The sequence below is a fragment of the Solanum pennellii genome, chromosome 9, assembly GCF_001406875.1.
Source record: "Solanum pennellii chromosome 9, SPENNV200".
Lineage (NCBI taxonomy): Eukaryota > Viridiplantae > Streptophyta > Magnoliopsida > Solanales > Solanaceae > Solanum > Solanum pennellii.
The window spans coordinates 3,590,452-3,603,375 of NC_028645.1; the positions used below are offsets into that span (position 1 = coordinate 3,590,452).

General features: G+C 31.4%; 2 protein-coding genes, 1 long non-coding RNA gene and 6 other non-coding genes across 9 annotated transcripts in view; 2 read left to right on the top strand and 7 right to left on the bottom strand.

The window, feature by feature from the left end:
• The window catches only part of LOC107029797 (beta-fructofuranosidase, insoluble isoenzyme 1-like), a 4,745-nt gene extending 1,619 nt beyond the window's left edge, over positions 1 to 3,126 (top strand). The window contains 5 exon segments of the mRNA NM_001323458.1: positions 726 to 734; positions 859 to 1,880; positions 2,082 to 2,326; positions 2,514 to 2,613; positions 2,743 to 3,126. Coding sequence (NP_001310387.1) covers positions 726 to 734; positions 859 to 1,880; positions 2,082 to 2,326; positions 2,514 to 2,613; positions 2,743 to 2,922 — 1,556 coding nt within the window. The 3' untranslated portion in view covers positions 2,923 to 3,126.
• A 1,133-nt stretch (positions 3,127 to 4,259) lies between these two features.
• LOC107029530 (beta-fructofuranosidase, insoluble isoenzyme 1-like) lies at positions 4,260 to 8,058 on the top strand. Its single transcript, XM_015230964.2, has 6 exons — positions 4,260 to 4,558; positions 4,810 to 4,818; positions 5,388 to 6,406; positions 7,149 to 7,393; positions 7,492 to 7,588; positions 7,664 to 8,058. The coding sequence occupies exons 1-6, from the start codon at positions 4,360 to 4,362 to the stop codon at positions 7,844 to 7,846; spliced, it is 1,752 nt and encodes a 583-aa protein (XP_015086450.1). The 5' UTR covers positions 4,260 to 4,359; the 3' UTR covers positions 7,847 to 8,058.
• Positions 8,059 to 9,186: 1,128 nt separating this feature from the next.
• Positions 9,187 to 12,871, bottom strand: LOC107031707. Its single transcript, XR_001458274.2, has 2 exons — positions 12,776 to 12,871; positions 9,187 to 9,695 (listed from the first exon to the last, which is right to left on the bottom strand). It is a non-coding gene; the product is annotated as an uncharacterized LOC107031707 (long non-coding RNA).
• LOC114074123 lies at positions 10,002 to 10,096 on the bottom strand. Its single transcript, XR_003574605.1, has one exon. It is a non-coding gene; the product is annotated as a small nucleolar RNA Z266 (small nucleolar RNA).
• Positions 10,464 to 10,560, bottom strand: LOC114074126. The gene has a single exon (XR_003574608.1). It is a non-coding gene; the product is annotated as a small nucleolar RNA Z266 (small nucleolar RNA).
• On the bottom strand, positions 10,848 to 10,944 carry LOC114074127. The gene has a single exon (XR_003574609.1). It is a non-coding gene; the product is annotated as a small nucleolar RNA Z266 (small nucleolar RNA).
• LOC114074128 lies at positions 11,148 to 11,244 on the bottom strand. Its single transcript, XR_003574610.1, has one exon. It is a non-coding gene; the product is annotated as a small nucleolar RNA Z266 (small nucleolar RNA).
• LOC114074125 lies at positions 11,522 to 11,620 on the bottom strand. Its single transcript, XR_003574607.1, has one exon. It is a non-coding gene; the product is annotated as a small nucleolar RNA Z266 (small nucleolar RNA).
• LOC114074124 lies at positions 11,867 to 11,964 on the bottom strand. Its single transcript, XR_003574606.1, has one exon. It is a non-coding gene; the product is annotated as a small nucleolar RNA Z266 (small nucleolar RNA).
• Positions 12,872 to 12,924: the final 53 nt, after the last annotated feature.

A 12,924-nucleotide genomic window follows, 5' to 3' on the forward strand; every position in this document is an offset into this window, starting at 1 on the left:
CACCCCACCAACCCCAACCCCCACTCCCACCCCACCCAAAAAAATTACTTCATCAATTTCGTTTGTTATATGACACAATTTTCTTGTTTAATTTGTTACTCCCTCCATTCGAAATTGTTTGTCATGTTGCGCTTTTCGAAAGTCAATTTGACTAATTTTTAAAGTTAAATTAGATCACATTAATTTGATATTTTAAACAAAAAAATTAGATATTCTAAAACTATATGAAAAGTACTATAAATTGCAATTTTTTACATATTAATATGATGAAAAAATACATCTTAAAATGCTAGTCAAATTTTATATAGTTTGACTCTAAAAATAGAAACCATGACAAATAATACCAGACGGAGGGAGTATCTAACGAATGACTACTTTCTATATTGAAACTTACACTTATCATTCTACATGATATATATATTTTTTATAATCACAATAAATCTCATGACATATTTTCAGATCATAATTTTGCAAACACCTTTTTTCTTTATTTTTTAAATTACGTACCAAATCAAATTACATCACATAAATTAAAACGATTCATTAATTTCGCAGAGAAAACTAATTAGTTTCTGTGTTTTCACCTTTCATTTATTAATTACTACTTAGTATTTCATGATTATTGATTAATTATGTAATGTATTCTATTGTCTTCACTAATCATTTCTTTTTTGTATAATTCTTACATGGTCTCTCTCCATTGGATGCCTTTGAAATATACAAAGACCCTAATGGTAAGTTAGATTATTTTTTATTTAATTTATTCTTCCTAAATATACTATATATATACACACACATACACACAACTTATCAATAACTCAAATCATATTATTGATTTTCATTTTATTTTTTGAACAGCACCAATGTATTATAATGGAGTGTATCATTTATTCTATCAATACAATCCAAAAGGATCAGTATGGGGCAATATTATTTGGGCTCATTCAGTCTCAAAAGACTTGATAAATTGGATCCATTTAGAACCTGCAATTTATCCATCCAAAAAATTTGACAAGTATGGTACTTGGTCTGGATCATCAACTATTTTACCTAATAACAAACCTGTTATCATATACACCGGAGTAGTAGATTCGTATAATAATCAAGTCCAGAACTATGCCATCCCGGCTAACTTATCTGATCCATTTCTTCGTAAATGGATCAAACCTAACAACAACCCGTTGATCGTCCCTGATAATAGTATCAATAGAACTGAGTTTCGCGATCCAACTACAGCTTGGATGGGCCAAGATGGGCTTTGGAGGATTTTAATAGGAAGTATGAGAAAACATAGAGGGATGGCATTGTTGTATAGAAGTAGAGATTTTATGAAATGGATCAAAGCCCAACATCCACTTCATTCATCTACTAATACTGGAAATTGGGAATGTCCTGATTTTTTCCCTGTATCATTAAATAGTACCAATGGTTTAGATGTATCGTATCGCGGAAAAAATGTTAAATATGTCCTTAAGAATAGTCTTGATGTTGCTAGGTTTGATTATTACACTATTGGCATGTATCACACCAAAATAGATAGGTACATTCCGAATAACAATTCAATTGATGGATGGAAGGGATTGAGAATCGACTATGGTAATTTCTATGCATCAAAGACATTCTATGATCCTAGCAGAAATCGAAGGGTTATTTGGGGTTGGTCAAATGAATCGGATGTATTACCTGACGATGATATTAAGAAAGGATGGGCTGGAATTCAAGGTATTCCGCGACAAGTATGGCTAGACCTTAGTGGTAAACAATTAGTTCAATGGCCTATTGAAGAATTAGAAACCCTAAGGAAGCAAAAGGTCCAATTGAACAACAAGAAGTTGAGCAAGGGAGAAATGTTTGAAGTTAAAGGAATCTCAGCATCACAGGTTTCAACTTTTACTTATTAACCCATAGTCTTTTAAATATCATTAATCTAGTTCTTATGTATACAATGTATAATCAATGTATAACTATTATATCAATTGCACATGATCGATCGATATATATATAGTAGATTGATTATACATTTGTTATATATATCTATTATATCAATTGCACTGTCTCATCTTGCATTTCTTTGATTGTAGGCTGATGTTGAAGTGTTATTCTCATTTTCAAGTTTAAACAAGGCCGAACAATTTGATCCTAGATGGGCTGACCTATATGCCCAAGACGTCTGTGCCATTAAGGGTTCGACTATCCAAGGTGGGCTTGGACCATTTGGGCTTGCGACATTAGCTTCTAAAAACTTAGAAGAGTACACACCTGTTTTCTTCCGAGTGTTCAAGGCTCAAAAGAATTATAAGATTCTCATGTGCTCAGATGCTAGAAGGTTTGTTTCTTCAATCCAATTAATTGTAATGATCGAAGTTTACATCTTCTCCAAATTGAGTAAATCGAGAATTATAATGACCCGACTTTGATATCATGATAAGAAATACATCTTACTTATGGATCGCCCGTTAGTGTCATTAAAAACTCTAACCTTGTTTAGTTTTTTTTTTTTAATTAATGAGCAGATCTACCATGAGACAAAATGAAGCAATGTATAAGCCCTCATTTGCTGGATATGTAGATGTAGATTTAGTAGACATGAAGAAGTTATCTCTTAGGAGTTTGGTAAGTTTTGCTTTCACAATTTTTTTTTATATAATTTATTTGATCAAAACTTTTAAGATTCGATTAATTTGAAAAGTAACGATTTGTGTTTGACTAATCAGTTTGTATCATATGTATATTTTTTTTTAGATTGATCACTCAGTAGTGGAGAGTTTCGGTGCTGGTGGCAAAACATGCATAACATCAAGGGTGTATCCAAGTTTAGCGATTTATGATAATGCACATTTATTTGTCTTTAACAATGGCTCTGAGACAATCACAATTGAGACTCTGAATGCTTGGAGCATGGGTGCATGTAAGATGAACTAAATATTTTCAAAAAAATGGAATTATGTCTACAATTATATATGTCTAAAGAGACAAAAATTGTGTTAAATTTAACAGTAGATGATGTTCACAAAATTCCTCTATAATTGTCTCTAATTTATTTTGGTGAATTTAGAAGGCAAAGTGTGTGTATATGAACTTTTCTAGTACCATATATATATACTAAGAAAGAAATTTGTTAGCTTTCCTTTTTGTTTTGTAACATAATCAAATGTGTGGTCTTATGTAGAACTAATATTTGGTAATTTTAGGCAAGTTGTTATGTGACTTATTTTATTCAAAAATATAACAAGAAGTTCAAAGAGAAGAGTACAAGTAAGCAGAGACGAATCCTGAATTTAAAGAGTCGGGTTATATTAATGTTTTCTTAATTTAAGGCACCGAATCTCTATTAACAAGCATGTAAAATATGAGAAGACGAAAGAATTAAATAGGTTATAATTATTTTATAATTTATAACACACTTTATGATAATATTTCAAATAAAAATATCGAATATTTAATTAATGTCGAACGATAAAAGCAAAGAAGGAAGGATGAGCCTCCAAAAAAAATCACAAATGAATAAAAATATCCAAAATAGAGTAATCTAACGAAGTCGATACTTCCATTCATAATCAAATATGTTCAAAAATACTTGATGGTTAATTTTTAACTTTAAGAGATGCATAATATCGTCTCTTATTATTCTTTTAGGGCTTTTCGCCGTAGGAATAAAATCTATATGATCAAATTTCACGCTATATAAATAATGTGAAGAAAAAACTTGTACTTTTCAAGGTAACAACAAATCATGTTTTTTGACGCCTTCGTGGAGACTACTTCCTCGTAATAAAGAATTAACATTTTAAGTAGCGACTCTAAAAACTCGCGGCGAGTATATTAGTCGCCACTAAACATTATTTGTAATCATGAGTTCTTTTCTTTTTCAATCTTTTTTTAAGGTCAAATTTACCACTTTATCTTATTTATTTAAATTGAAAAATCCCAAATTTTGCATTATTTTTTGAATTCCTTTTTTTTTTACACACTCAAAAGTCAAACATTAAAAAAACGAAATAGCAAATTAAATGGCAAAAGACTTGTTCTAACAAAAAAAAAAAAATAGTAAAACAGACTCATGAAAGGTAACAATAACCAACAAATCATCCAAAATTTTAGATAAATATTATCCAAACAAATAAAAATTAATTATCCAATCCATTTATTTATTAAAAAAAAAACCTAAATTAACTCTCCATCTTTCAATCAAAAACAAACTCTACCAATTTTTTTCACTATAAATACTCTTCATAATTCTCATTTATTCTTCATTCCCATGTTTCTTTCTCCTTATCCCAAAAAAAAAAATTAAAAAAAATTATTTAGATTAAATACCACTATCTGTCAAAGCCCAATTATTAAAATAAAATAAAAATTATGGATTATTCATCTAATAAAAGTTCTCGTTGGGCTTTGCCAGTTATCTTAGTTTGCTTTTTTGTAATTTTATTATCCAATAATGTTGTTTTTGCTTCTCATAAAGTTTTTATTCACTTGCAATCTCAAAATGCTGTAAATGTTCATACTGTTCATCGAACTGGTTATCATTTTCAGCCCGAAAAACATTGGATCAATGGTATGTTTATGCCTTTTTTCGTCTTTTTTTTTTCTTTATATATAATAAACCGAACATGTTGTGTTTAGTCTAGATTTAATACTAGTAATTTTTTGACGCTAACAAATAATCGAGTACTTACCATTTGTCAATAGATACATGACATGTATTAGTACGATTTCCGTTTTTTCCTTGTTTCTAATATTATTTAATCTTCACTAATTTTTAATTTTTTTTTTTGAATGATGTCTCTTGATCAAAACATACAATAGATCCCAATGGTAAGTTAAATATATTTTTGTATATTTTTAAATTTATTTTATTCTTATTATATAATATAGGAAAAAACGATAAATATATCTCCGAACTATTGTAAATGGTATGCACCAGTATTCTCCGTCATACTTTAGGGACACTGTTGTCCTTACCTTCAAAAAAACTAGAACACATATATCCTTTATACTAACGGATCAATGGATAAGATTGTGTTCGTTAAAGTGAAGGACATATACACTCTAGTTTTTGAACGGCAGGAGCACCCTCCGTCATACTTTAGGGACACTGGTGCCCTTACCTTCAAAAAAAACTAGAACACATATATCCTTTATACTAACGAACATACACGTGTCATAATTTTATCCATCGACCCGACATTGAATCGACGGATAAGATTGTGCCACGTATTCGTTTAGAGTGAAGGGCATATACACTCTAGTTTTTGAACGGCAGGAGCACCATTGTGTACCTGCATACCATTTACAATGGTTTTGAGATATATTTGTCTCTTTTTCCACGTAAGAGAACCAATTTTGCTAATTATGTTTAAATTCTTTTTTCATATTTTAAACAGCACCAATGTATTTCAATGGAGTCTATCATCTATTCTACCAGTACAACCCAAATGGTTCAGTATGGGGTAACATTGTTTGGGCTCATTCAGTTTCAAAAGACTTAATCAACTGGATCAATTTAGAACCTGCAATTTACCCATCAAAGCCATTTGATCAATTCGGTACATGGTCTGGATCAGCAACAATCCTACCTGGTAACAAGCCAGTCATCTTGTACACCGGAATCATAGATGCCAACCAAACCCAAGTCCAAAACTACGCAATCCCAGCTAACATATCCGATCCATATCTCCGCGAATGGATCAAGCCAGACAACAACCCACTAATTATAGCCGATGAAAGTATCAACAAGACGAAATTCCGTGACCCAACAACAGCATGGATGGGTAAAGATGGACATTGGAGAATTGTTATTGGAAGTTTGAGGAAACACAGCAGGGGTTTAGCTATAATGTACAGGAGTAAAGACTTTATGAAGTGGGTTAAGGCTAAACACCCACTTCACTCAACTAATGGTACTGGAAACTGGGAATGCCCTGATTTTTTCCCAGTTTCATTGAAAGGTACTAATGGGTTGGATCAATACGGTGAAGAATACAAGTATGTGCTTAAGAACAGTATGGATCTTACTCGATTTGAGTATTATACACTTGGAAAATACGATACAAAAAAAGATAGGTACGTTCCAGATCCAGATTCTGTTGATAGTTGGAAGGGATTGAGACTCGATTATGGTAACTTCTACGCATCAAAGTCATTCTATGATCCAAGCAAAAATCGAAGGGTTATTTGGAGTTGGTCTAATGAATCAGATATTTTTCCAGAGGATGATAATGCGAAGGGATGGGCTGGGATTCAATTGATTCCTCGTAAAGTATGGCTTGATCCAAGTGGTAAGCAGTTGGTTCAATGGCCTGTTGAAGAATTAGAAACCCTAAGAACTCAAAAGGTTCAATTGAGCAACAAGAAGATGAACAATGGTGAAAAGATTGAAGTGACAGGAATCACACCAGCACAGGTATATATATAGACTTTTTATTTTTAATTTATTATTATTATTACTCTTTCCGTTTCAAAAAAAATGTCCCTATTTTCTTTTTTAGTCTCTTTAAAAAAGAATGATCCCTTTCCTTTTTTGATAACCTTTTAACTTTGATTTTCCACGTGAAATGTTTAAAACCACGAGATTAAAGAGCATTTTGGTACATTTGACATAACTTGAATTTAGAATCACGAAATTAAAGGTCATTTTGGTACATTTGACATGACTTGAATTTAGAACCACGAGATTAAAGAGCATTTTGGTACATTTGACATGACTTGAATTTAGAACCACAAGATTAAAGGGCATTTTTGGTACATTTGACATAACTTGAATTTAGAATCACGAGATTAAAAAGTCTTATTTCTTTTCTTAAATTTCATTTCAAGTCAAATTAGGTTATTCTTTTTTAATTACTCCCTCCGTCTCATTTTATGTAGCAACATTTGATCGGACAGGGAGTTTTAAGAAATAAATAAAAGACTTTGAAATATTTACCAAATTGCTCTTCAAAAATAGACTCACTTTTTTTCTCTCCTCATAAATATATTTGAATACTATTTTTAAAATTAAGCAAGACCAACAAGGATAAAATAGAAACTATACTTTTAAATATTTATCATATAAAGAAATGTAATAATCTTTTTGGAACTGACCAAAAAGGAAATAATGTCACTTGACGACGATGAAAGTATTTAATAATGAAAAAATATGACAGGCTGATGTTGAAGTGACATTCTCATTTGCAAGTTTGGATAAGGCAGAGTCATTTGATCCTAAATGGAATGATATGTATGCACAAGATGTTTGTGGACTCAAGGGTGCAGATGTTCAAGGTGGGCTTGGGCCATTTGGTCTTGCTACATTAGCCACTGAAAACTTGGAAGAAAACACACCTGTTTTCTTCCGAGTTTTCAAAGCACAACAAAACTACAAGGTTCTCTTGTGCTCTGACGCTAAAAGGTACTACCTATTGAATTTTAACTTGTTGGTAACGCTTTCGTCGGTATAATATCGAAAAGTTTGAGAAATTGACAAATCTTTTGTTTTATGTCTGATAGGTCAACTCTTAAGTTCAATGAAACAATGTACAAAGTTTCATTTGCTGGATTTGTTGATGTTGATTTGGCTGACAAGAAATTGTCACTCAGAAGCTTGGTAACTTTTCTTTCTATCGTTAATCAAAAATCTAAACGAACATTTGAATCTAAACTATTGAAACTCTTTTTGTAGATTGATAATTCAGTTATAGAAACTTTTGGTGCTCGTGGAAAGACATGTATAACATCGAGGGTTTATCCAACATTGGCAATTAACGACAAGGCACATTTATTCGCGTTCAACAACGGAACGGAGCCAATCACAATTGAGAGTTTGGATGCATGGAGTATGGGCAAAGCTAAGATACAATATTGAAAGAAAAAAAAAGAATAAGGAGAAAGGAACTATGGTAAAAGGGGGAAATATGAGATTTTGATGGACATATAAGAGTTTGTTATTTTGATATTTCAACTCTATTTTTTTTTTGTTTATCAAATTAGATATCCCTCGAGTCAAAAAAATGTATATAGATTTATCCTCTATTTTCAATTTATGACAATAATGCTATGTGTTTTTTGCTTTCAAAATTGTTGTTTCCTTATATTTTTTGTTCAATCGCGTATTTATTTTATTGATATATCTTTAAATATGAAATAATGAAATAAATGTCTATAGTGAAAACTCGATTATTAAATAGAGTAAAATTATTGATATATCTTTAAATATGAATAATGAAGTAAATGTTTATAGTAAAAACTCAATTATTATATAGAGTGAAATTGCAAAGTTAAATAAGTTTCTAACACAGAAACTTAACTCTTAAAGCAATTTAAGAATACTAAAACGACAATACGAACCAAAACATTTTATACCTTTCAATGTTAGAATATAATTAAATTTTAGTCTTTTATTTTATTATTATATTTACATAGCTACAGAAATGTCAACAAATAAAAAAAGTTTGTCATTGAAAGGGAAAAATTGGTTAAATCTTATCTGAAAAATAGTTTCAGATAATTTTTAACATAGTTTTATTTTTTAGATAATTTTTAACATAGTTTGAAATAATGTTAAATAATATGATGTGCATTGGGTATTTCCTGGATAAATGTTTCTACAGAGTTAAATAAAAATAGCAAACCAACTTATTTTGAAGAAAGTGTTTTAATATTTTTTCGTTCAAATTGTTTTCTCCAACTTGGCAACACACACCTTTTTTTAGGCATAATACATAAATGTGCTCTTTAACTTGACTTTAAATTATATTTATGTCCTTCAACTTTTTAAATGTATACCAATAGACACTTAAACTTGTATAAAGTTGAATAAATAAACACACGTGTTCTACATGTCAATTTTTTATCCTACGTGATGTTCTACGTATATTGTGCCATGTAGAACTCATGTGTTAATTTATTTAAAAGTTGGATAGTTAAAGTGCAATATGAAAGTTGAAGGTCACAAAATTAAAATTTGAATCCAAATTTAATGTCCAATATATCTATTATGCCTTTTTTATTATGGACGCTTACATATCAATTCAAACCAAAACTCAACTTGATAAAAGAATTGCAAAACTTGGGATGAGAATATCAATCGATTTGTTTTAAAATCCTTCTAAGGCTCCGGAATGGTCATTTTAGGCTAGTAGCATATGGTCGATTCTACGATGGTTCCAAATCCTCAAATCATTGCAATTCATAACAGGGTTCAAGTGGATCAAACTAAATAAATTGTATAACAAGAAGCTCAAATGGACCAAATTTGTTACTGATAAATTGTATTCAACAAAAGTACAATTAGAGCTTTACATGTCATTCCACCAGTCAAAGCTCTCAACATCATTGAGTCACCAAGTAAAGCAGTGCCAGATGATATAGATGAAATTGTTTTTTCTCCTTTTTAGATTTAGAAAAGTAAATTCCTTATAGCTTTAGAGAATCCAGTTCCAGCGGAAGACTAAGTAAGGTGCGGTATAAAGTCCAATCAATCTCCTCCAACAGACAATAGAGGGCTCTGACCTGACCACAGTCAATGAGACTATTGTTCTGGTTCTTATAGAGTCTAACCCTGAAAAGAGAAGACGCGTCATTTTTAAGCCTGGTCCAGGTGTGGGAGCTATACTTGATATACAAGTCGACTTGTGAACTATGGAGTACTCCAAATGTTTTACCAAACAGAAGAAGAACAATGGGCAAACACCAATCCTGAAAAGTGGCAAAATCTACAAAACATTGAAAGGTATAAAATGTTTGGTAAGTCAGAATACATTAGCATAAATATTGGAGCTCACAGAGTCATTTGCTGACTCTTGCATATAGGTAATTTCCTCCTTATCATTAACAAAGTAGAAATAAATATGAACTATATACTATGAAAACAAAAATAAGTCCAACAAAAAAAAAAGAGATGAACTTTGTAATGAATGGACACAGAAAACTGATCTGTTGCTCAGAAAGACGAAACATGTTGCCTCAGCTGTGTCGAAAAAAAGAAACGAGATGATGTGGGAACAAAGGTTCTTGAATTATGTTGGCAAGTCAGAATATCAATAAGCCTCAGAAGTTTTAGCTCATTGGGAAAAAAACCCTGGCACATCTAATAGACTCATCATTCTTGCCATAAATTGAATTAGCAAAGTGTATTAGCAGATCACCTACACACACAAAATACAACAGGAAGAAAGAAAGAGTGGAAACAAATACATTATGGATACACAATATCAAAAGAGAAAGGTCAGAATATCAATAAGCGGTTAGTGTAAACATTCAACAGGGAGTTCTCCCTTCACACAACAGATATTCATCATTCCCATATCTACCTAAAATTAATTATAAATGTCAAAAGAAACCAAATTATATATTTGATAACAATTTACATAAAAAACCTCTGTTAGTAATGTTAATAATGAGCTTATATAGTCATAGTTAGGTCCAACAAAATTAAGGGATCAATGAACACCATGTAAATCAAAAATTAAAAGAGTGAATCACAAATGCAAGTCAGAATATCAATAAGCCTCGATGATTGAGCTCATAGAGGAATTCACCACTCGCACATCTAATTGTTTTTCATCATGCTTGCCATAGCAAAGGGTAAATAAAGCATACATTCCACCTCAACTAGAATCAGTCAAAGTGACTTTGGTTCTATAATTCCATGAGAAAAAAGTAGAATCAGCAAGGGATGTGACACCACAAAAAGTATGGGCTATATCCTGATGTGTAACTTCAGTTAAGGTCTAAATCAGAAAAATATTTCAACTTAACAATTTGCTACAACTTCAAGTGAAAAATTAGTACAAATGCAATAATGAAGCAAATTCGTAGAACACAAATTTAAAAAGTTCCATTTATTTCTATTATAAGTACTTTTAAGAAGGCAAGTCAGAATATCAATAAGCCTCGATGATTGAGCTCATAGAGGAATACACCACTCACACATCTAATAGTTTATCATCATTCTTGCCATAGCAAAGTTATGTTATGAATATAAATAGAAATATACTGCAAACCACATCTAAATTAGGGAGATTCAAAGCATCTATTTGTTGGAACAAAAAGATAGCAACTTTCATTTTCAACTGTGACAAATTATTCAAACACATAAATGCATAATAAGGACTACAAGTTTCGAAAGCTGAAATTTTGTCTTAGAACAAATAGAAAGTACTACATTAAGGCAAGTCAGAATATCAATAAGCCTCGATGGTTGAGCTCACAGAGGAATTCACCACTCGCACATCTAATTGTTTTTCATCATTCTTGACATTACACAACAATTTTAATAATAGAACTAGAAAGATAATGCACATACCACAACAAAAAAAGCTCTACAGAAACCAATAAGCTTTACAATCTCATATGATTAAGATAGAAACAAGGAGCATAACCCAAAAACTCCAAAAATTGGCACAATGATCATATAAGGTGGCACCTCCTCTAATTTCAAAACAATTTAAATTCTTATCCGAGTCCTAAAAACAAAAATTCAAAGGACTTCTTTTTTTCCTAAATCAAAAAGAAAGTAGTTCTTGAAGAAAGTAGTTCTTGAAGGCAAGTCAGAATATCAAATATGCCTCGATGTTTAAGCTCATAGAGGAATTCACCCCTCGCACATCTAATTGTTTCCAATCATTCTTGCCATACAAAAACAAATATACTTCAAAAAAAACTGTTTGCAATATAATCTACAGACTGCATCAAAAAGAGACATTCCAAGTATATGTGTTTCCATAACAGAAAAGATACAACACTTCAAAATTCCAAAACAACTCAACTAGAACATTCCAATTTAACCACAGCGACAAACATATGCAACCAAACAAATGGTAAAAACTAAATTAACACAACAAACTTCAAAAGAATTCCTATATCTAAAATCGAAAGTACTTCATAAAGGCAAGTCAGAATATCAATAAGCCTCGATGATTGAGCTCATAGAGGAATTCAACTCTCACACATCTAATTTTGTTTTCATCACTCTTGCCTTAAGAAGAAGCAAATATAATAAACAAAAATCACAATATAATGTACACCCCACATCAACTAGAGCCATTCAAAACATCTTTGGTTCTATAACCCCAATTGGGAAAAACAAAACCAAAAAAAAGGGATATGACTCCTGAAATCAGGCGAGGCAAAAGGAGACTCACTAAAGGAAAACCCTAAAGAGAAACTCCAGCATATAACACACCCTTCATATATACAATTGTACATACAAAAGAGTGTGTATATATACAATTAATATAGCGCAGCTATGACTCAAAACGCTTCCATGGAGCATAATGGAAGGCGATCTTAAGGGCCGCGCAAAGTTAAACAAATTAATCTATACACAACACACTTTGCTATATAGCTCCAACCTTTCAAAAATGTTGCGGCATAATCCAAAAAACACATCTTTTAGAGAAATCAATACATACCCAATAGCATTTTGATCAATCCACGCATCATACACACTTCACATACAAAAAAAATCAAATTTTTAGAGAAACCAATACACACCCAACTGCATTTTGGACAATCAAAGCAACATAAAAGCAAAACACCCAGAATTCATGTAAAAATTTCGGTTCATAACATAGTTTTGAGTTTACCAGTCACGATAATCAACTGCAACAGAAAAATACAGCTGACTAAGTTGAGAATGGCAAATAATTATAGGGTATTATAACTTCCACTGTTAGCAAACTAATTGCATAAGAGGTTTCAGTTATTAACCCATTAAAACATGAAATCAAAAAGAGAAAAAACACCATAACACGAAGAATTCAATACGATAAGCGATAGAGAAGAAACTCACAATGATTCAGCTACATTGGGGGTTGATCCCCAAATTATTGAAGTGAACAATGGAGATTTATAGACTCAACAATTAGGGTTTTAGCATAGGATTAATGGGCTAAAGAGTAAATGGACCTGAATATTGCTGGTTGGGCCGAAGAGATCTGT